General features: G+C 38.9%; 1 protein-coding gene across 1 annotated transcript in view; it reads left to right on the top strand.

Moving 5' to 3' along the window:
• itga1 (integrin, alpha 1) overlaps window positions 1-23,192 on the top strand; it is a 55,795-nt gene that overhangs the window by 3,174 nt on the left and 29,429 nt on the right. The window contains exon 2 of the mRNA XM_042395600.1: window positions 21,551-21,671. Within this exon, the coding sequence (XP_042251534.1) occupies window positions 21,551-21,671 (121 nt within the window). The remainder of the gene's footprint in view (window positions 1-21,550; window positions 21,672-23,192) is intronic.

Below are 23,192 nucleotides of genomic sequence, written 5' to 3' on the forward strand. Positions count from 1 at the left end.
GGGATGCTTTTTTTTCCTGCAGTCTCTCACATCTCAGATTTGGGAATTTGTCTTTCTCTACATTTTTTTGACCACATGGGATGTTGCAGTAGATGACCGGAGTCAATGGTTAATTCATTCAAAGCTGTAAGGTCGAGGGATATAAGTCTTCAGACATTAAAGCGCTGAATCTAATTTATGAGCCTGGCGAGACTGAGTACTGAACACCGGCCATCTCCGTCATTAGCAATATGCCTCCTCCTTCTCCTCCTCCTCCTCTTCCATCTCCTCCCCACACCCCCTGCCCCCTCCACTAGCTCCTCTATCTTTCATTTGAATCAGCTCACTCCCTGGGTCACAGCAATCAGCACTAATTTGACATAAACCGTCTCCTGGCATTTTTGGACAGATTCCCTGGAATGCTAAGTAATTAAGATTTGATTATGTTTGCTGATTCTCTGTGTTTGTGTCATCCTCAGCCTATTTGATGTGTTCACTTTTATTTTTTCAATCAGTCAATTTCTGTAGTTATTACCTCAGACAGATCTGACAGATCTGACATTTAATACTTTAAAGGTGTGACAGGAAATGTGGTTGATTGCCTTGAATCCTGTTGACTGTCAGACACCTGCCAGTTAGAATAACATCTTGTCTTCACGTGAGAAACTAGAGACTGACTCTGACTCTCTGAAATCATGTGTCCTGGATCATTTAAAGCTGCTATAATTCCATATTTTTATGTCAACAATGGATCAAATGACTATGTGCAATAAGAAGGAGTCAATCTCACTGGTGAACCCACAGATATTATCACTCTGCCGTTCCCTTCAGCTCTATGGAGCTCTGTAGCATCTTTTGGCTCATTGTTTATGGTTTTATTGTTTTGGTTAGCTCTCTCTGCCCTCATCAGTGTAGATTCCAGATGCAGTGGGCAGCTGTTTTCAGCTAACAAGCTCTGATAAACCCATTATAAACTACCTGCTCTGCACCAAACAGCAGAGCCCAAAGACAGCTAAAAGGAGAGCGAAAATCACTTATATTCATCAGCTGGATACAAACCAAACTCCAAATAAATGCTAATGTTGCTTCACATCTGCAGAATGTATAAATAAACCCCTGTTTGCTAACATTTCCGTCTTATAAACTTCATCAGTTTATGTTATGACCATCAATTTTAATTATTTTAGTTTAGTTTTTGAGAAGCAATACGTTTCCTGTCAGCTTGGTATTTGAAGTGATTTTAAATATTGCAAAACCCAGAGACTCAGTGGATGGTGTAATGAAGAATGTAATGAGAATCAGTGCTGTGCCAAATTGAGAATGCTTTGTTGTTGCAGTAGGGAACAAAACACCATAGATGCTAAATTTATCTGACCCAGAATCTGAAATTTTAAGCTTAATTGTCTCTTCCAAGAAAATGAATTAGACTTTGATATTTACAGCACCCCAATACCCAGAATACATTGAATGCATGCAGTAAGTATATTATAGAGAGTGGATGTATGAATAGTGACTGCTTGGTGTTGTAGACATTCAACAGAGCAATTATTAATTGCAAAGGATGAAATACCAATATCAAGTAATATTTTCTCTGGATGACAAAATACAGTCATGTTTTCTGTCAGAGCAGGAGCATGTCCTCACTTGCATTTCAGCAGCAGCATCATGTCCAGTTAAAATAAAGCTGATACTTTTAGAGCTTAATAAAACAAATTCTTAATACATAAAAATCTTTCAAGTAGAACTTGGATTCTCCAATATAATCTGCTGATGATGCAGATGACGCAGATAGCATTTTTCAGCGTGTCTTTCCCATAAATGTTTGGCTAGACAGTTTTCTGGTTATTGTATCTGATGCGGTAAAGGTTCTCACACATCTTACAGTTCAGATACGTGCATACAAACTAACACTTACCTCATTGGTTACGCTTCCTGATTTTCTGAGTGTGTGACAACAACGTCGGTGTGATTCTGTTCATCAGCTCTGATCTCACCGTCTTTATCTGACTTGTCAGAAAAATAACTTTTCAGTGTCCATCTCAAACTAGAACTAGCTTAGGTGTCATTACATGAACTAAGTGTGTGAGGTTGGTCATGTGATACCAAAGGATTGTATATGGGGAGAGATAGTAACCCGTCTCGGTTCAAGGATTAATGTAAATGGCCTCTTTGATCTTTCTCCGGCCATCTGCTGACTCTTGGTCGTTGTTTTTGACCTTTGACTTGAGATTGTCATACATACTGTTCCCGAGGTCACGAACTTTACATGTAACTTAGTGTCATAACAGTAACTCACCAGCATTGTGTTCCTAATTTACGACAGAATTTCCTCAGAGCTACAGGTTGCATCATCCTCAACTTCAACTGAAAATGTTTGTGCAACTTAAACATGAATTATCTCAGAAGATACACATAAATGTATCTGTGGGTCTTTACAGTTATTGTAGGTGTGTCATGACTATCTGTAGGTTTCACAGGCTGAAATGCACTGAAAACATGTCATAAAGATTTGAGTGTTAAGTGAGCTGATTGGTTGATCCAACTCCTTTCGGGGGGCTGGTTTACAATGGTAAAAGAAATGTAAAACATGTAAAAATTGTGCTCACAATCCATACAAGTGTGAAAGAAGCAGCCATATGAATGTATCTGAATAACCTCCATGCATGTTCACTTGCTTCAGCCTTTAGTTGCATCACTATGAAGCTATTTGGATGTTGCTGTTTGCAGTATTTAGTAAAAAAAATAAGGAATGAACAGAACAAAATATTTTAAAATGCTATTTTAGGTCTAAATCATACAATTTCTTATCTTGTATGATAATGTCAGTTTGTTTATACCTGCATTCTTTCTTTGGAAGCTATTAAAACAGAAAAGAGGCTAGTTCAAGTCAGGAGACCATTTCTTTTTGTTTACAGATTTGAGATGAAGATAAGATGAAGAGGATGAATAAGAGGATACAGCGTTTAAAAACAGAGACAACAGATCTCTGACTGTTCACTGTCAAAGAGATATAGTCACCTATGACACTTTGTACTTTTTTTTGGCAAAGAAGAGACAACAAACAGGAAGATAGTTCTGTCCACTGACTTGGAAATGTTGGAGCCTCAAAGAAATGTGTTTGACGTTGTGAATTTCAAACACTAAACAGAAGCAACAGAGCTTGCAGATAATGACAGAAAGACTCATTTCAAATACTGCTTTGTATGAACTTATGGAGTAGTTGTGTGAATGTATCAGTTATCTTAGTGGTGAAACTAAAATTTATGCAGCCTTGCAGGTAAACGATGTGCCTATGTGATGGTGAGACCACAGTAGCACCCCATCGTGCAGCAACTGAAACTGTGGTTTGCCATCTGCAAATTTATGCTCTGTGTCAGTGAGTGCATACAATGAGCTCCAGCTACAGTTTGAAGTCTGTGTGTTAACATCAACTGGCACTTGCTTGTAGAAACATAAATGAAAATTGACTGCAACTATTAAAAAATGTTGAAAATCTTGATCAACCACTCTAGAAATTATGCTGGACACAGTAGCTGTCAGCTACAAATGCTGCTGTGACTGTGAGACAATACGTAGCCCTCTTAATGCAAACATTTAGTCACTGCAAAGAGAAAGAGAAAGTCGCTGCTGCCAGCCTTCTTCAAGCAAGGAACAACTTATAGTCTTCCATGCATTTTCTATCACATGGTGAAGGGGTTTAATATGCTTGAAATGAACTAGTTCTTACAAAGTATCACCAGGACCAGTTCTGAAGGCAAAAGTGTTCCTACGTGCTCCGAATGGCCATGATTGAAGGTGGGTGAAAAGCCAGAGGTCATAGCCTCCTTCTGGCTGAATTCTGCTGCCTCCCTAATCTCTTTCCAAGATTTCAGTGTCTTTTGTTTGTTTTTGTTGTCTGGATGAGGAGACAAATGAGGAGATGAACGCACACTTTTTTTTTTACAGTCTCTCCTCAAAGGCGTTCATGATGTTGCACTCGGTTGCTCACGCTAAAAGTGACTGAAGAAGTTGTGTGAAGAGAGAAATTCAAAACCCGGTTTCTTTGACACCTCTACACATCTGGATAATCGCAGCATGAAGTTTTTGTTTGTTTCGGACAGTTAATTGTCAGACGCCGGCTCCCCAATTCAGACTTCAAAAATATGTGCAGACGGGTTTTCAGACTCTGTCGATGATCTGAGGGTTTCAAACCTGCTTTGTTTAGTCTGGTTGAATCAGACTCTAGTTTGTTTTTCTCTCATTCGTTTGATCCGACCCAACTTCTAGGCGTACTCTGCAAGTTTGAGCTAAACGGCTCCCGTAGCCAGGAACGCTTTGCATACTGGGATGCGGATGAGCAAAATCAGCAGTTGGTAGAAGCGAGAGGAAAGTGAATCAGGATCCGACCTGGACTAACAAAGACGTAAGTTGCATTCTTGTTATTTGGCCCAAAGACTTCTTCAGGACTTTCCTGTATTAACGTTCCTGCTTTCACCCCAAACGCAACTAACCAAGGAGCGGCGTGAACGTCCTTACTTGGCTTTTAGTGATGGATTTACTAAGGAGGAAAATGCAACAAGTTTACCACCTCATCATGTGTTTGGACTGTTGGAAAAAGAAGAAGCAGATGTTTTCATAAAAGAAATAACCTTTTCACATTAACTCATTTTTATCCAGTCAAGGTTAAAAAGACATAAAAGATGAGAAGATTCTATACTGACTAAGATCAATGTCATCCACATCTGCTCGTAAGGTGTATGAGGGGGTTTCGTTTCTTATGACTGACTTGTTGCAGACATCACAGAGCTGCAGACTTGAATTTCAAAGACACACAGAAAACACATGTGGCACAAATGAGGTGCTAATTAAGAATTAGCAGCCAATTGTTCTGTATAAGTGTTCAGTGATCTGTCAGTGTGTCTAAAGATTTGGGTCTTCCATTCACAGAAAATAAAGAGTTTCCTAGCCAAACCCATTTGTAATTATATACTATTATGGTTGTTATGGAACATGTTTTAGGGAATGTTTGCCTGGTCAACGTTTAACTTCAAATTCCTGTCTTCACTTGGCGTTGAGTTTGATTAGCACTGAGTTTATCAGTGCAGTATCACATGAAGCTCAGCTCATTCAGATAAAGACATGTTTGTGCATCTTGGGTGCACATAAAGGCCACAAATGATAATTTGTCAGGAAGTTGCACTCTCTGGGTAAACATAAAACACAAGAGCCTATATTTTCAGAGCTGTGCTATTCAAAGGAACATTTCAGCAACGATTCAGCCTCAAGTCTGAACCGCAAAGGCCACCCACATGACTTGGTTTCATACTCTGTAGCCTCAGCCTACCACAGATGTGTGAGCAGCACAGCATTATGAAACTATCATTTAACAATTGACAGATGCTCAAGGTAAGGCTGATGTATTTTATGACATCAGCTCTGGCATTAATGGCACATAGATATAGTTAGTAGAAACATTTGTTGCCATGAATGTTATCAGCAAAAATCTAGTCTAAGCTGATTTAAACCTTCTACCCTCAAGTCTGGTCATTTAACCTTTCATGAGAACTAGTATAACATTTAAGAGATACATTTATTCAGACTTACAGTGCTTTGTCTAGTAATGTACAAGCAAGAAAAATCGAATTAATGATCTCCTTGCTTGCAGGTCAAGTGTGCTTTGAAACACACACAAAAAAAAAAATAGTTTACTATTGTTAACTTCTGCTACTGTCCTTGCAATCATTAGAGCCATACAGCGTCTCTTCTTTGCTGTTACAGTATATTATTTCACCGTGCAGTTATTAAACAAGAAGAGAGGACAATCTCACCTCTGCTCTCAAAGCTGGCTGCACATCGGAGAGCCTCACGATCTTGTGAACCAAAGTTCAATCAGAGTCAACCAAAAGCGAAAGAGGTGAGTTAATTTGCAACCCCTGGTAACCCCTGGCAAATGTGTCTCTACATTAGAGATGCACGGCTACTGATATCAGCTATCAGTACGACACTGACTCAAATAACTGGATTGGGTATCAATTGATATCTTTGTATTTATTTGTTACATTCTGTTTTACAGTTAGGAAAGCAATGTTTAAGTCAAGTCTGATGTTGCCTTACACATAAAAGACTGATCCCAGTCTCCTCCACACAGTGATGCATGAAGCTTATTAATTAAACACTGGTATCGGATCGGTATCAGCCAATACCCAAAACCGAAGTATCGGTATCAGGACTGAAAGAGTCAGATCGGTGCATCCTTATTCTACATGGGAAGTGAAATCTGGTCTGACTGCACCATAAATGTCGGATTTCAGTCCCATGATAAACTTTAAGCTCCAGATAAAGCTTTCTAAACCCCCAAACTAACATTTGTTAAGAGAGCCAATGAATGAATGACGTGTTTGAAACACAAATTTCCATTTATCAAACAAGATCTTTTATGCAAATTTAATGCAGCTACCCTTTTTGCTTTTATAAATGTGAATAATGATTATCTTATGAATGATTACTGTCAGGAAAACACTAGGGTTGAGTTCTGCCACAGAACTGAGTCATCATTGAATCATTATGTCCTCTCGGTGCCACCGCTGCAGACAGGGAAGTGAGTAAGATGTAAAAGGAAACTCAGGGTTGCCTCGGTGATGCTTTAGCCAAACTTTGTCTGTTTTTTAACTGAGAATGTGAAGTCATCGCCAGTGCTCTTATGGTTTTAGCAGTAACATACACAACTTAACTTTCCCTTTCCTTCGTAGATGTAAACAGTTAACATGTGTTGACAGACAGACGATTACTGTGATTGGTTTTGAATAGCAGGGACTATCTCCATGAAGTGTTTGAATGTCATCCTATAAGTAGCCTCTAAGCCCTAAAATAAACTCAGAGACTCGCATGAAAGTGAGACAAGTGTAGAATAATCCCCAAACTTCACCCGACAACATACACACACTTCGTAAAGAAACCGATATCTGTCATAAAAGGGCTTCACGTAAACAAGACTCCCGTGAAGGTGTGACATCACAGGTCGTGTCAGCTTACCAAGGTCTTAACCTCCAGAGAAGATCAAACCACACACAGACACACATGTTGAACTCATAAAAGCATTCTGCATCTGTTTCACAGTCCATCACTCGTCAGCACTTTTCTCTTCGTTACAATTTGTTACAAATAAGCACTGGTTTTATTGTTGCCATGTAGAAGAAATATTGAAGGTGTGTCTGAAATATTTTAAGGATAAGATAGATAAAAAGGAAAATGACCATTGATGGGAACACATAGGGCTACACTTGTTCAAATTAACGTTTTTGACAATTGAAAAATAGTTTTAGTAATTTTTTAAGCAAAAATGCTGGAAAGTTGCTGGTTTCAGCTTCTCAAATGTGAAGATTTGATGCCTTTCTTTGTCATGCATGATAGTAAACTGAATTTTTGGGCTTTTGATTGGACAAAACAAGTCATTTGTCATCTTTGATTCAAGGAAATTATAGCTGGCATTATTGTTTCACTATTTAGTGACATTTTATAGAGAAAACAGCAGATTAATTGATAATGACAATAATCATTAGTTGGTAGCTAGTTTTTAATGAAGTTCCACATTTCTGCATAGACAAGCACAGGTCATCAGTTATTCTAAGGGATTTACACCTATCTCTTCAATCAGCCACACTGTGCCATGTCAACAGATAGTTTGTGTGTGCTGATGTATTTTTCAGTCATGCAGCATTGCACAGTTGTTGTGAATCATCAGGGGCACAGAGGGAGGAGAAGGAGGAGGAGGAGAAAGAGGCGGCAGTAGGGCATGGGTGCAAAAGAGGAAAGTGTAAAAGAGGTTGTCTGGGTAGGAAAGCTGCTGGCGAGACGATAGGGAGTCAAAGGGGAAGTCCATTTCAGATAATATGTGGTGGGAGGAGATTACATTATCTCCAGTTTGAGCAAAAACAAGAAGAAGAGTGAAAGGTTGAAGGGTTAAAGAGAACAGACAACCACCGTTTCTGTTTTTCAAACAGAAAACAGGGTTAGTAATTTCTTCATATGACTTTACAGCGGTCAGCAAGTTTTTGTGCATAAATAGTTTTTTTGTCTGTGTCTCTCAGAATGACATACCCTGTACAACTGTTCCCATTCATATGAACATTTTCTGCTATTTCTGTGGTTGAGGTAAGATTAAATGTAATCAACTAAAACTACTCGGTTAAAGTCACAGTGAAAGCATCATTAGCCTCTGTAATGTGACATATATTGCTGAGTGAAGGGGTAGAGTTACGAGAGAGGTTCGATCAAATCCCTCAGATTTGATTGGATCACTCAAAAGTGGGCCTGGTTTAGCAAATCCAGTAATACAAAGCTGTGGAGATATATGTAGCTGTGGAAGACTGTTGGCCTCCATCCACACCTCCCTTACTTGGGTTGTGAGATCAGAAGGAGACGAGTGAGAAAGAAATGAATAAAATTGACCTCAGTCACATTCTTTGGAAACTTTTTGCCAACTGAGATCCAAACACCATCCTCCTACTGTGATATTACTCTGCTAAGTATTATGACTAGCTAGATAATGGTCAAGTGAAGTTTTTATGACGGGTGAGGTTTGCTGGCTGCCCCAAATAATACGCCTCCAAGTATGAGATCAAAAATATTTTAACATTTTACAGGAAGAGAAAATGGAGGGATTTTGATATAAAAACACTCGAAATGATTTTATAAAAAACTAATTGATGAAATGACTAAGTCTTTAAAGGCAACACTGGCATTCTTTTATAGAAATAAGGCATTTATTACCCAGAATTATAGAAATCAAATTGTTCAGTCGACCTTTTTATCCATTATGGACTATGGTGATGTCATTTATATGCACTCTCCTGCTTCTACTCATAAACTTCTCGGCGTAGTTTATTGCTCTGAGGTTCATAACAGGGGATGGCTTTAGAGCTCATCATTGCACTCTATATCAGAAAGTTGGGTGTCAGTCATTGGCAGTGAGAAGAGAAATGCACTGCATCCTTTTTATATGCAAAGTTCTCCCTGGCAAACTTTCTGGGTACCTTATGTGTCTTATTAACTATAGTTCAATTTCACACTGTGCTACATCCCAAGACTATGTGGTCCTTGAAAATCAACATTGAAAATCAGCTTTTAAATATTACGCTCCACGCAAGTGGAACAACTTGCAGAAGAGAGTAAAATTAGACGAGGTAATTCATTTTAATCATTTTAAATCTCTTTTAGCTGACATAGGGCAGTGTGAATGCGTGTGTTTTATTTGAGCTTTAACTTTTAAGTGCATATATTGCCTTAATATGTTTTCATATTATATGTTTTATTGCTTTTATATATTGCTTTTATTGTTCCTTATATTTTATATTTGTATTTGTATATCCTTGTAAAAGAAAGCTCGCTGTCAATGGCCTACCCTATCTACATAAAGTTTTGAATGAATAACATATACTTGGCATGTAACAAAAGATAACTGAACTATGAACACAGAAGAACAGGATTAGAACTTGTAAAATGTATTTTGTATTTCGTATTTCGTATTTTTTTACTTTGTCTTTTAGTTAATGGAAATATTGCTTATGTTTACTCATTGTTGTTTGCTTACTCATTGTTAAAAGGAACCAACAGTAACTGTTGGTCGGAGACTGCCGACCTTTTACTCAAGACTTTTTTTGTGTACGTTTAACAAAGTCATGCTACTTACTTCTTGTTACTGAGAGACAATGGTCGTTTCCATCCACCTAATTTTATTTGCACTTTCAATTTGCATATAATAAGAAAACCTGTGAAAACCTGAGTGTGAATGCAGAAAAATTTGAAAAATCTCAAAATATAGCAATAAAGTTATCTCGACGACCCAGTTCCAAGTATTCACTAAGCGCCAGTAGATTATTATTATTGAGAATTTTCTTTTTGATTTTCTGGAAATTTGGTTAAAATCTGTGCTACAGTTGGATAGAAATCCAGCTATTGACTGAAAGAAGTTGCTTGTGTGGAAAACATAAAAGATGAGTTTTAAAAGTGTAACAAACAACTAGTGCTGTTGTTTTTCTGGACAGAATCACTGTAGTTATAATACTGTGCTGCATTTAAATGAAAATAATTTGTCTCCTGCAGTGTCCTAGTGTCTGTATTGTTTTTTTTAAATCGAAAGAAGTGTTTTGTTTTATATGGGCGTGGACTGTGAACTGAAATATTTGTAAAACAGGATTTAGGCCTTCAGAATAATTTCCTTGTTTTTGCTGATGTGTGCCAACCAAGACCCCAGAACGTCCTGCCAGAAGAAACATAACAAATACTGACACTCACACACACACACACACACACACACACACGCACACACACACACACACACACACATACTTGTAGTCCTCAAGGGCTCTCAGTACCTGCTAAGTGCTGATAGCCTCAGATCCTGGATGTATGTGTTTATGTGTGTGTGTGTGTGTGTGTGTGTGTGTGTTTGCAGCCAGAGCAACGCTGCATCTGTGCACCAGACCCATCGAGCTCCTCCCGCCCTGTCTCTCTCGTAGGCCAGCGGCGGGCCAGAGCCATCCATCAAACTGGCATCATACAGGGAGCAGTGGAGCTGTGGCGTCTGCCTGGGGCAACGTGTTCACATTAACCTCTCCAACAGGAGGCCAACACGAACGGCCAGGGTGCTCATGATGCTACTCTCCCACACTAAAATTTCTGAACCTCTGGGAGTTTGTAATGTTTCGCTGTCAGTGTGCTGTCGGTAAGATAGTTTAGAATGAGAGCAGAATATTTAGGTAGGTGATCAGCACATAACTACATGATGAGGCTGATTCTTCTTCTTCTACCATTATAATACGTATAACGGTATCAGTTAGTCACATTTGGGTACAGCATCTTAGTTCAATGACGAAACAAGCTGACAGGAATATATACAGCAGAGCAGAGTTTCTTACAGATGTAAGAAAATATAATATTAATCTGGACTTTATGGATTAACAGCAGATAATCAATATTAAATGACTCATATTGGGAATTGGGAGCAAAAACATTTATCCCTGATATCACTGGTTGCACATTTGTCTACTGCATCTCTTTTTCTCTAGTTTTTATTGGCTGGTTTCTTTTCTGGGGGATGGACAGAAATGGAAACATTGCATGTGCCACAATAGAATTAGAGAAAACAGACATGAAGTGCAGATATATGTATATATATGTGTATATACAGGTATGTAAACATATACAACTGATATCAAATATATAAAGTATTGTTCCTTTCCTGAACAGGTCCAGCAACATGACAGAAAAGGTTATATCTAAGTAAAACTTCGTTCTTCCCTTTCCCCCCATCCCAAAACTCATTAACCCTCCCGCTCCTCTCTTTTACTTTTTGTGCCAATCTCCCCCTTCTATCTCCCCCATCTGAGAAACACAGTAACACAAACAGTCATTTCACAGTAATCACTTCAGTTAGTTATGACTAGTTAGACACCAGACTTGACATTTATAGTTGATGGTTGAATTTTTTCCCCTCAAGCAGTGGGCTGAAAATATTCTGATGTGGCATCGAATCGTTTACTTTTGGCCACATGCCTGCAAGAAGAAGAGAAATATTTTGTGCATTTCACATGCAACAGCATGAATACAACTCTCTTGCACATTGATATTTTCTCAGTCTATATCATTTTGGTAGAAAATCACAATCTTTAAGTGTGATTTTCATTCAGTATGTGCAGTTTTATTGTTATTACAAGGTCTTTTTTCCTGTAAATATAGCGGTCTGAAGTCTGTGAAGCCAGGATTCCTGATCTTGAGGCTAGACAGTTTGAGTCTCTGAGAAAATACATGATAATAAAATGTAAATATAAATATAAAAATACACGCACTCAGTGTCGTGCGTGTGAAGAGAGCAGCGTGATGTCATCGGCAGAGAGGAAATATATTTGATAGCTGCGGGGGAACAAGTTCATGTGACAAATTCCTAATTGCCTCAGGGGATTTTTGGTCTTTGGATGTGAGAAATACTTTAATGGTTTGGGAAGAAACTGAAGTGATGTGAAAGTTATTTCTGTCATCACATCATTACAGTCCAGTATTATTCTAGCGTCCCTGATTGACCTTATTTCTTAAGTTTTTGGGTTGGATTTTTTTTTTTTTTAGCTAGTTTATCTTCAGAGTGGGTGTTTTTGTCTCCTGTGCAGTTTGTCTTTACTGTTCTTGAGTAGCCCTGAAATAACAGTGGAGAAACAAAACATCAAGAGGAGTTGTGACCCTTTGTGAACACATCTGTGTATTTGACGGGGGTGGGGGGCGTATGTTGACGGGCGTGGGATTGACTCCTGCTGAGGCCATGTCCACACTAAAGTGGATATGTTGAAAAAAAAAAATTCTTTTTCTCTTTTCTATGAGTTTCAAACCCCACTAAGCTGGAGTTTTTCACCTCTGAAAAATGATCTTTTCGAAAAATGCTAACACTAGTTAATTTATTTTCATCCTATATATCTATTTCTTTATTAGCCATGTACAGTGTGTTTCACATTCATGATTTTAGAATTGGAAAAATTACGTTTTAGAGATATCCAGATGCTAAAAGAACCACACTGAAGGAAATGGATGCTTCTGAAGAATGGATGAGAGATTGGATCTAGAAATTTTAAAATAAATATTCAGTAACTGATTTTCAGACGGGAGATTGCTGTTGGTTCCCGTTTCCTACCGCGGGTCAACACTGTTTTTTTTAAACCATGACGACAGTCGTCCCCTTACCCTAACCATGTGTTGGTAACCGTTATTGTAACCATGACAACAGAGGTCTCGTAACCTTAAGGAAGTAGTCATTTTAACCCAAACCACGACGTTTTCCTAACCATAACAAAGTGCTTATTTTAACCCGAACCATGATCTTTTCCTAAACCTAACCAAGTGGTTTTTGTGCCGGAACCTAAGCAGACTTTAATCATAGCATCGCCACGTCATGAAATATATTTAGTTTTCAAATGTTTAACGATTTTAGCACATGTTGCCCTGCCGATAGGGGCGGCAGATCAAAAAAACGCTGCTATATGTTGTTCTGGATTGCGTGCAACGATGTATTTTGTTTCTAAATTCGGAGGACTTGTTGGGAAACAGTCATGCATTGTGCACAGCATTGTTCAAAGTGTTCAAAGAATCTGTAATACTGTATGACTGTCTGACACACATAAATCTGCGTGTCAGTCAACAGTAAAACTCAGTCACATAATATTAGCATAAAATCTTCAAACGTATTCGTACTGTGTTTGTTTTAAGATGTTACAGTACCATGTAAGCTCTGTGCAGTCTCTCTAAAGGGGTACTCCACCGATTTTACACATGAAGTTAAATTTATATGTCACAAGGAATACTACTCAGCAAGTGAAAACAGCTGTATCTGGTGTCTTTTGTTGCTCTGGAGTAGCTTTCTAAAGCAATGATGTCATCGGGGTTGCATTATCTCCTGCGTTATAAACTGGAGGTGTGAGGTTGAAATGAAGTGGGCGTTTAGGACGCTAACGAAATATGCTGTTGAGGTGCATTATGGGAAGTGTAGGATGCAGTGTTTTGGGGACTTGATCCATACGAGGCTCTAAAACTCAGCGTATCGCGGCCTCTGCTACGTTGATTTTGACCATTCTTTCATTAATCAGTCCATCAACTTTATAGAAGAGCAGTACTAAATTGCTAGGGTGCCCTTAAATGATAGTGTACATTGAGATTGTAGTCATATAATTGATTCTCTTCTTTATAGCTTTCTTTCTTTTTTTGTTCTATATTTTATTTATTCACAAAACATCACATAACAAAAGAATAATCTGCTGCTATGAGGAACTTAACTAAGATGTGTGTTTTTTTCTGTTCTCAGAGCTTCATTTTGTAGTTCACACTTCAAATGGCGAGAGCAGTCGTTCTCTGGAAATGATGCCCATGACAAATATAACATACGGTGATCTTGAAACTAAAATTAGACTAATTCTCACTTGTTGTTCTGTATTTTATTTATTCACAAAACATCACGTAACTGGCAAAAGAATAATCTGCTGCTATGAGGAACTTAACTAAGATGTGTGGTTTTTTCTGTTCTCAGAGCTTCATTTTATGGTTCACACTTCAAATGGCGAGAGCAGTCGTTCTCTGGAAATAATGCCCATGACAAATATAACATACGGTGATCTTGAAACTAAAATTAGACTAATTCTCACTTGTTTTTCCTATAAACTAATGGTATCAATCTACCTAAACAGCAGGCAGTAAGCTAGACGCGCTCTATCCATGTATCTCTACCACTAATTAAATTTTAGCGATATAATGTGCAATGGATGATGCAGATAAATGTGCTGGTCTGTTAAGTGAGAATCTAGCTAAAAAGCCTTGTTGTCACTTGACAATTTAAAGACACGCTAAAGACAGTGGTAATAAATTGCACTATGAAACTATAATTAGAGTATCACAGTGTCTGTTGTTTAGTATTCAAAGCATGTTATTCAAAATGAGCCATGCAGTTATTATTATGTTGATTTGTTGCATATACTTACGTAGCTTTGAGTGAATTTGTCATCTTTTTCCGCTGGATAAGTGAGGACAGTCTGCACTAATTTTTTCCTTGTTCATTGGTTACTCATTTGTATTTCTTCTCAAAGTTTCTATTTGTTTTCACTGACTTTGCAAAATAAACCTGCGGTGATTTAAGAATATGGAGTTTATCCACAAGTGCATGATTATAGTATTTTCTCTAACTGCTTCTCCCATAACACGCATCATTCTTTCTGCATGTTGCTTATTGATTCTGGAGGAAGGTCATTCTTTGACCCATGGGTGTGTGTATATGTTTTTAGTTCCTCCAGAGGTGTTTGATCTATCCCAGAAGCCCCCTCTCATCCCATCTGCTTCTTATATGTTAAAACTGTTGTGATCAGCAGTTTTAGCAGCGTGTGTGTGTGTGTATGTGTCACTTAGGCGGATATGGTTAGGAGAGTGTCAGCCACCCCTTCATTATAGAGAGAGAATTTTTTTGGGGGGGGGGGGGGGGCGAAAGCTTTGACAATCATCGGGGGGGATGATGTCATGCCAGGGTCGCAGCTTGCAAGCCTACATGTTTTCTGCACCAGTGAAGGAAGTAGAGCTCCAGAGAATACATCTGGAAGTTCCAGAGAGTGGAATCCGACACCGCAGCGCCGGCGAGCAGATATGTTCAGTCAATGAATGAGAGGATGCACAAAGGGAGATGCTGGAATGGGCGGAAGACGGGAAGGATGGACAATGATGAATGGAAGGAAGAAATAGTAGAGAGATGGATGATGTTCTTGAGGGACAGAGCGGGAATGAATTAATGAATGACGGAGGAGAGGAAGCAGATTAAATGACGAGCAGGGTTGATGGAGATGATTTTTAGCCATGCTGGGGCATGGCTCAAGGGATGGCAAAGTCAGTTTGTCAATTTTGAGTTTTCAGTCTTTATTGTTTCAGATGGGATTGTCGGACTTTGAAGCTGATGTTGCTGATGTTGCTGCAACAATTAGTAGATTAATCAGTCAGTCTGTTGACAGAAAATTAATCTGCAACTATTTTCATAATAGTTTCAGTCATTTTTCAAGCAAAAAATCTGGTTTCAGCTTCTCAAATGAGATGATTTGCTGCTTTTCCTTTTCATATATATCAGTAAATTGAGTATCTTTCAGTTTTGAGCTGTTTTTCAGAAAAAACAAGCATATGAAGACATCACCGTGGGCTTAGAGAAATTGTAAATGGCATTTTTCTCACAATTTTTAAACATTTTATAGACCAATCAATACTGAAAATAGTCATTTTCAAGAGGTGTGTAAGTCAGGACACTTGCATATCAGTAAAATTAGCTCCTGTATTGTTTCCCAATGTGTTTCCCCTCGTTGTTTCTGTGGGTGCCATGGTCCGAAGCAAGCTGTGGCGGCAAATTGAAAAAGTTGAACTGTCATAAGCTCTGACGGCAGCAGCAAAGAAAGCAAGCACTCACAATCTGAAAGTACCTAAAGTCATGTTTCTAATCATGCTGTTTTTGGCTTGCTTTATTTATCTGCATCTCCCCCTGCCTGGAGCTGTTATCACAAAAACTCAGTGGAATTCGGCCTCTTGTGTTGCCGTCTCCGTACAAACATGCAAACATTCACGCCCTTCTGTGTCCGTTGCAGATCCACATACCGTATAAGTCAGCAGAGCTAAAAATCTGTCAGGATTTCAGTTTTTGATAACCAGAGTGATCGGAGAGGAAAGTGTGGATACTGTTGGAGCACGAGACAAGAAGATAACAAAGAACAGGCCAAAAAAATAGACAGTCAGAGGTGGAATATGGGAAAGTCAGAGGGAAAAGATGAGAAAGAAGAGGCAGAAGAGGAGAAAAACAGATAAAGATAAAAGAACAAAAGAGGAAATCTGGAAACATTTCAGCTTCATAACTTCACCATGGCCCTAGGCTGCCCTCGGCTATGCCAGAATATGAAGCTGCTTTCCCTTGCCAGTAGTGTGTGTTGTTAAATGCCAGCACATGGTGAAGAAAAGCTCCAGGTCCCACCCAAAGCCCTTTTAGCTTTATTCCTTTGAAGGGTCAAACACCAGTCCATCATAAAAAACATCATCTCATTCTTTAACATTAACATTATCCAGTTTCTGAGCTACAGATGTTTGCTTATGTTAATTGTAGAGGATTTCTTTTCAGTGTCTGTATTGGATTAGCTTTACAATTGAAACTTATTTCTTACTATAACTGATTAAGGTTTAGTTTCAGGGTTGTTTAATGACTTTGTTGCCCACAGGTGCTGATTTGCGTTAAGCTTTAAAGCTGATTATAGATGGTTAGCTATGTTACAGATGGGCAGGTGCTCATCAGGTATGTGTTTTTATTGTGGCTGAATGTGACTTTGAAGCCTACAGGTGCTGACTTGGGGTAATTTTTACTGCCGGTTTGATGTCTCACAGGCCAACAGGTGCTGATCTGTGCTGCTCTCTGCTTTCGCTGTATCAACCAGACCTGACTTTTGCTACTTGGCTTGATGTCTTGCACGACTGTTAAATGCTGAAATGGAGTCGTTTTGGTTTTGATAACTGTGGCCGAGAGGTCAGCAGGGTTTTATTGTGGGTTAGTGTGGCTGAGAGACTGCCAGGATCAATCAGGACCACAGGGAGCTTGACTGAAAACAGAGTCAGTGGAGTCTAAAGGCTGTGATATTTGACCCAATTTAGGGTAGAAATTTCTGGTGAAAGAGATTTTTTTTTCCTGATAAACAATGACATCATGTGACATCATCCAGCAAGGTACTTCAGGAAATGGCTATATTTATGTAGCAGAGTATTATAAACTTCCGTGCAGTGTTTTAGTGTCTGATAAGCCTTCACAGTCATTGACCTATGACTGAAACTGGACTGTATTTCCCTGTCACACAGGTACTTGAAGCACCACACCACCACCAATGCAACCCCTTGCATTGTTTTAATACAAGGCTGATTTAAGTCTGAATGCCCACTAAGATCCTGCAGCAGGTGTGCCCTGGTAGCCCACTGGTTAAGGCATGTGCCATGTAACTGTGATGTCTGTGGTTCAATTCTGGCAGTGGACCTTTGTTGCATGTCATACCTCATTTCCTGTCATCTCTCTTTACTATCCTACCTAATAAAAAAAAAATATTTACAAAAAAAGGAGTCTACAGCCATGCTAGCAGCTCTGTGAGGCTGCACAGTGGCACTTTGAGCTAAATGCTAACCTCAGCATGCTAACATGTGCACAATTACAATGCTAACATGCTGATGTTAAGCAGGGATACTGTTTACCATGTTTACATCCTAGTTTAGCATGTTAGCATGCTAACATAATTAGAACTAAATACAAACTAAGTAGAGTATTAAACCAAAGTGACAATTAATACAAAATGACGCTAGATGAAAAGTGAAGGGATCACCAGAGTTATCACAGTTCATCCGGCGGGCAAAATGAATGTAGAGAGAATTTCATGGCAATCCAGCCAATAGTTGTTGAGATATTTCAGTCCCAACTGAAGTGGTGAACTGACAAACGGATATAGCATAGCTAAAAGCTCAGTCTCCTTCTGCTCGGCTCACTATATGTAATAGAGTACAATATGAGCACTCAAGACAGTGATGGACAACTTTATATGCAAATACCTCAGAGGCTCATGAGGCCATTTCCATCCACAAAGGGACAAGTCCACTTATTGGTTTTCCAGGGCAGATGTTAGCCCAGCTCACAAAAATAGCCAGTTACATAACTCGCTGGTTTTGATTTGAGCAGAGCGGAGCCAGGAGACACCAAATACAGCAAAATTAGATTGGTATACACAAAAGAGGTGTCTGCCAATAGACAGAGGACGTTCCAGTGTGACTGTGAACTGTACTTGAGCCCAGACTGTGATAAATGGAAAAGGCCTGGTTGGCCTGAAGCCACTCAGCTAAAATCAGCTAAATTAGCTGTGTGTGTATGTGTGCATGTATGTGCGTGTACCTGTGTATTTGAGGGGATGTCTATAATCAGGCTAATAGGAACAGGAAATGGAGCTTCTCTGTGGGATGGACAGGGGGTAATAGAGGAAGTACAGAAAGGAACAAGGGAGGAACAGAGGGGATAATATTTCTTGGCTGGGATTCCTGTATATGACTGTGCAGGTCTGGTTCTCTCTCTCTGTTTCTCAGCCTATCTTGCTTTACCCGAGGGGAATGTAAAAAGTGTAATCTTATATGAAATCTATGCGATCAACATCGAAACATGACTGGAAGATGACTGGCAGCAGTATGCTTTTTATAACTCCTCTGTTTAAAAGAAAGCAGTGAGAGGGGCTGTAAAAGACCTAATTATGTAATTTATGCATCTAAGCCTCCTTGAAATATGGACTACACACATGCACTAATCCTGCTGCTATATATCTTCCTGTATTTTCTTCTACCAGGCATGTCCTATTACTGTAACATGCACAGAAGAACACACTAGATATTCAACCTTTCGTGATTTTAGTGGCACAGTCTGGTCCTATAGTCTTAAGTGTTCAATGTGAATAATTACAGACTTTTTCTATGTTTAATTTATAAATAAATTGGTTAATTCAGTTTATATTTTGTCCCACCCTTAGCTGGCCCTATGGGGCAAACAACACTCCACTATTTACCCAAAGTAAAACCCTAACACCTTTTGAAATACCCAAACCATGGGATTTATTAACAAAAACATACAAAACAATACCAACAATACTATAAAAACAATCAAAATACAGAAATACTAAATAAAATAAAATCCCAGGCTGAGAGGCAGCAAGAGCAGCAGTCCACAAACAAGAAGCCTCTCTCTGCAACAGGAACCTGGAGCTTTTAATCCTTCCTCCCTGGGCCTGGTGCATCTTATTGTGGACTGATTATGTGGAGGAGACCTGGGCGGAGCAGTAGACAGGAGAGGAAAAGGACAAAAAGCACAGGCAACACATACAGCCATAACAATTTGAAAGATGTGCAAAACTCAAGGTGAAAAAATAAAGTCAGAAAGAAGAAGATTGAATGTTATTATAGAATCTCAAAATGAATTTTAAGAAGGATTATAATTTTAAATTTTAGAAGTAAAGTAAATGGGAACACAATTTGCTTATGTGTCTGCCAATTCCTCCCAATTCATTTTCCTGCTTCAACATTTCATCGCTGTCCATCAAAGCCTCCATATTTGCTCATTTTTAAAGCAGCATTTATCAATTTTTTGGCCATTTGGGGCGTGGCAGAACAAGCTATCGACGTGTATTGACATATTATCACCTCATATAATTGTTGTGGCAAATGTTAGCAGACAGTTGCCTATGTACTGTACACATCAAGTAGTTATGGAGCAGCACCAGCATTTATTTGGACTTGTCCCTGTCCATCTGACAAATGTAAGTCCGATATTCACTCTCATTTTAGCTCTGTCTTGGTCTCCACCAGCTCGTGAGTGAACTATCTTGCTCATTACCTGCTAAACGCTCACCAGCTAGGTACTGACGTTGTCTGTCTGCTGTTTGGAGCTGGGCAGGTGGCGTACAGCTGGTTTATCAAAGTTTTTTCCATGAAAACAGCTGCCTGCTATGGTTGGAAACAAGGTTGATGAAAGCAGTGAGAGTGGTGAGAGTGAACAAAAACATTAAACTTGCAGGTCGGAAAAACAATGAGCTGAAAGACGCTTACATTCTGTATAGAGCTGAGAAGATCAAGCTGCACGGTCGGGTGATAAATCTCTGTGGGTTCATCGCTAACAGCAACCCGTTTCATATTACACTTGCCCATTGATGATAATATACAGTAGTAAGACTATATGGCCCCACAAGGTACAATTGAGGCTAATGGAAATGCTGTTAGGTTTGTGCTTGGTATTTGGTCATAAATCAAAGTATTGGACAAGTTGAAATTTTGGCCTGATGATGGCGCCTTATGAAAAGGTTATCACCAGATTTCTAATGACTCATCCTGCAGGGAACATGAAGGTCTGTACAAAATTGTTGATACATTTCAATCCAAAAACTTCAACCTGCTGGTAGCACTAAAGAAAAAGTCAGAGAATCACCCAAATCATTAGGATTCATCCTCTGGGGGCCATGAATCTTTGTACCAAATTCCAAGACAATCCATGCAATATTAGTTGATATATTTCAGTCTGGACCAAAGTTGTAGACCAGCTGACCAAACGATTAGCATCCTCATACCCTGAGTCCTGCTGTTTGCGTGGCAGAAAAGTCTATAATTACTTTGGTGGCACAATCCAGACTCCATATAATAGTTCTCTATTAGGTCAAACACATTAGCTACAAAACATCATCATAAAAGAACAAATAGCTGCCAGTTATTTGTGTCTCCATGTATGTGGTCTGTGTCTGCACGTTCCTCTTTAAATCCCACTGTTCTGCTACTCCTCTACACTCCCTCACAAGTCCAGGAATTGAATAAATTATATCAGAGGAATTCCCTGGCACTGAAGATATAAAGAGCGTCATTGTGGCAAAGGCACAATGAGATATGGATGGATTTATATAGAGCCTCTGTGATATACTCAGCTCAGTGACAGACGGACGCAGACTGTGCAGACTGCAGAGAAGAAGTCATTGTCCTGCAGGTCAGACTAGACTCTGACCAAAGTGCTTCACATTGATGTTTGAAATTCCTCCAGTGTCCTCCAGAATGACCCTGTATGTGTGTGTATGTGTGTGTGTGTGTATACAGAGTAGATATGGTCCACACAGTTTATCCCTCATCTCAGTATACCATCTCTATATACAGTATATCACGAAACATCATTTTTGTGGCTAAATTACCAAAATGTCTATTATTTATTTATTACAATAAGTTATTTTATTACTAGATCTGTTTATTTTGCTTATTTCCGGGTTGCATCATATTTTATAAATATTTATTAAGAATGTTTGCTAATGCTGAGCTTCTACATGCCATTTTTATGTGAGAAAATTATTACACAACTCTCTCATTCCAGGATTTGATTATTTATTCACCAGTCAGATTATTTAAACGAATCCTACTCCAACCAGCACAGCAACCAGTATGGCTCCATACAACAACCTTATCCTGCCTGCGGCATTCTATCTAACCTTTTTCTTTCCCTTCGTCCCTGCAGTGCTGCTGGCGTGCGTGTTGTCCTTCAACGTGGACCAGAAGAATGGATTGTCATTCAACGGCCCACTGGAAGACATGTTTGGCTACACTGTGCAGCAGTTTGAGAACAGCGAAGGAAAGTGGTGAGTGTCATCAGCTGAGGTTATCGAGAGGCCAATCATCCATCATACAGTTCCTCCTCCTCATCTCACAGAGGCTATTTAAAACACAAGCCCCTCTCAAACACGCACCTTGTTATATAACTGTGATGGCAATTTAACAAAGTGTAATGTTGGTCTGAATAAGTGCTCAAGTCATTTTATGTAAACGTCACAATGCCAATGTTAGTAAGTTAGACCAAACAACATTTCTGTAAAACTTCAAACATGGCACAAGTCTGAAAAGGCTCCAGCAGCACAAGGTTAAATACACAGAGAAATTAATTACATGTCTTATTCTCCTTATTAAAAGCACTGTAATTAATTTATCACTTACGTCTCGTCTCTTATGCACAGAGAACTCACACTGTGAATGAGCCCATTTTATGTCATTGAGGAAATGTTTCTCAGTCCTAATCAGTCTTTAAAAAATATATTTTTCTTTCATGATGCGAGCCAAAAACAACATATACGACTACAATTACAGTAATAACACTTTCTCTTCCTCTCCATACTTTCAATTTCCATTCATGCCAACTGCCTGGATGAAATTCTGAGTATAGTCCCAGTTTAACACCATCTTCATCATTTTATGTACTGTCAAGACATTAGAAAAAAGGTAGCAGAACTTACCGTATAATAATATTAAATGATGAAATTATGAGAAAATAAACGTAACTCTAAGAAGCGCAGCAAACATCTCTCTCACTCAGGATGTTCAATAACTTCAATTTTAGCACTAAAATAACTTTTAAAATCAATCACTGATGCTAGCTGTGATAGAACAGCCGACACTCTTCTTCCTTTATATCAGTACTTTTCAGTTTTTACAGCCAACATGCAGTAAGGAGCAACAAACCATCACTTTACAGATAAAATTAGCCAGTAATGTCACAAACTCCATGTCTGAAAAGGCCTACAGTACATTGACACCAAACCGTTCTTCAAAGGAATAACATTACAGTGCATTCTTTCAATAAGCTATATTAATCACAGATTTCCCTTTAGCTCAGGGTTAACGTTTGTCGAAGTTTAGTCACATCATGCAGATATGCACACAAGTGGGACTTGATATGTTATGTATATACTCTCGCTTAGTATATATTCACATCCACGTATCTCACGTTCTCTACACCTCACTGTTGCATAATAATGCTGTGCTTGAAAGGAAGGTTTCTTATTCAGTTTCTTGTTTGGGGGTTTTATGGGTGTTTAAGCTTTGTCATTAAACGCTTAAGACAGATTTCTCTGTTCACAATCTACAGATGAAGGTGGTTGACAAGATGTATGTGTTTGTTCACAAACTGGTATCACTGATCCTGTGGTCCTTATAATTCTTTGTTGTTGTTTAATTGCTTAGTTTAAGAGAGGCCTGGCCAAGAAAGATCCTGCACTTGAGAATGTTTATTATTACAAAGAAGTCATTTCAGTCTTCTCCACAACATCAACTAAAGCGAGAAAAACCAAACAAATTTACCTGTAAAACTAAGTGAGGGGGAGTGCACA

The sequence above is a fragment of the Thunnus maccoyii genome, chromosome 19 (genome assembly GCF_910596095.1).
Source record: "Thunnus maccoyii chromosome 19, fThuMac1.1, whole genome shotgun sequence".
NCBI lineage: Eukaryota > Metazoa > Chordata > Actinopteri > Scombriformes > Scombridae > Thunnus > Thunnus maccoyii.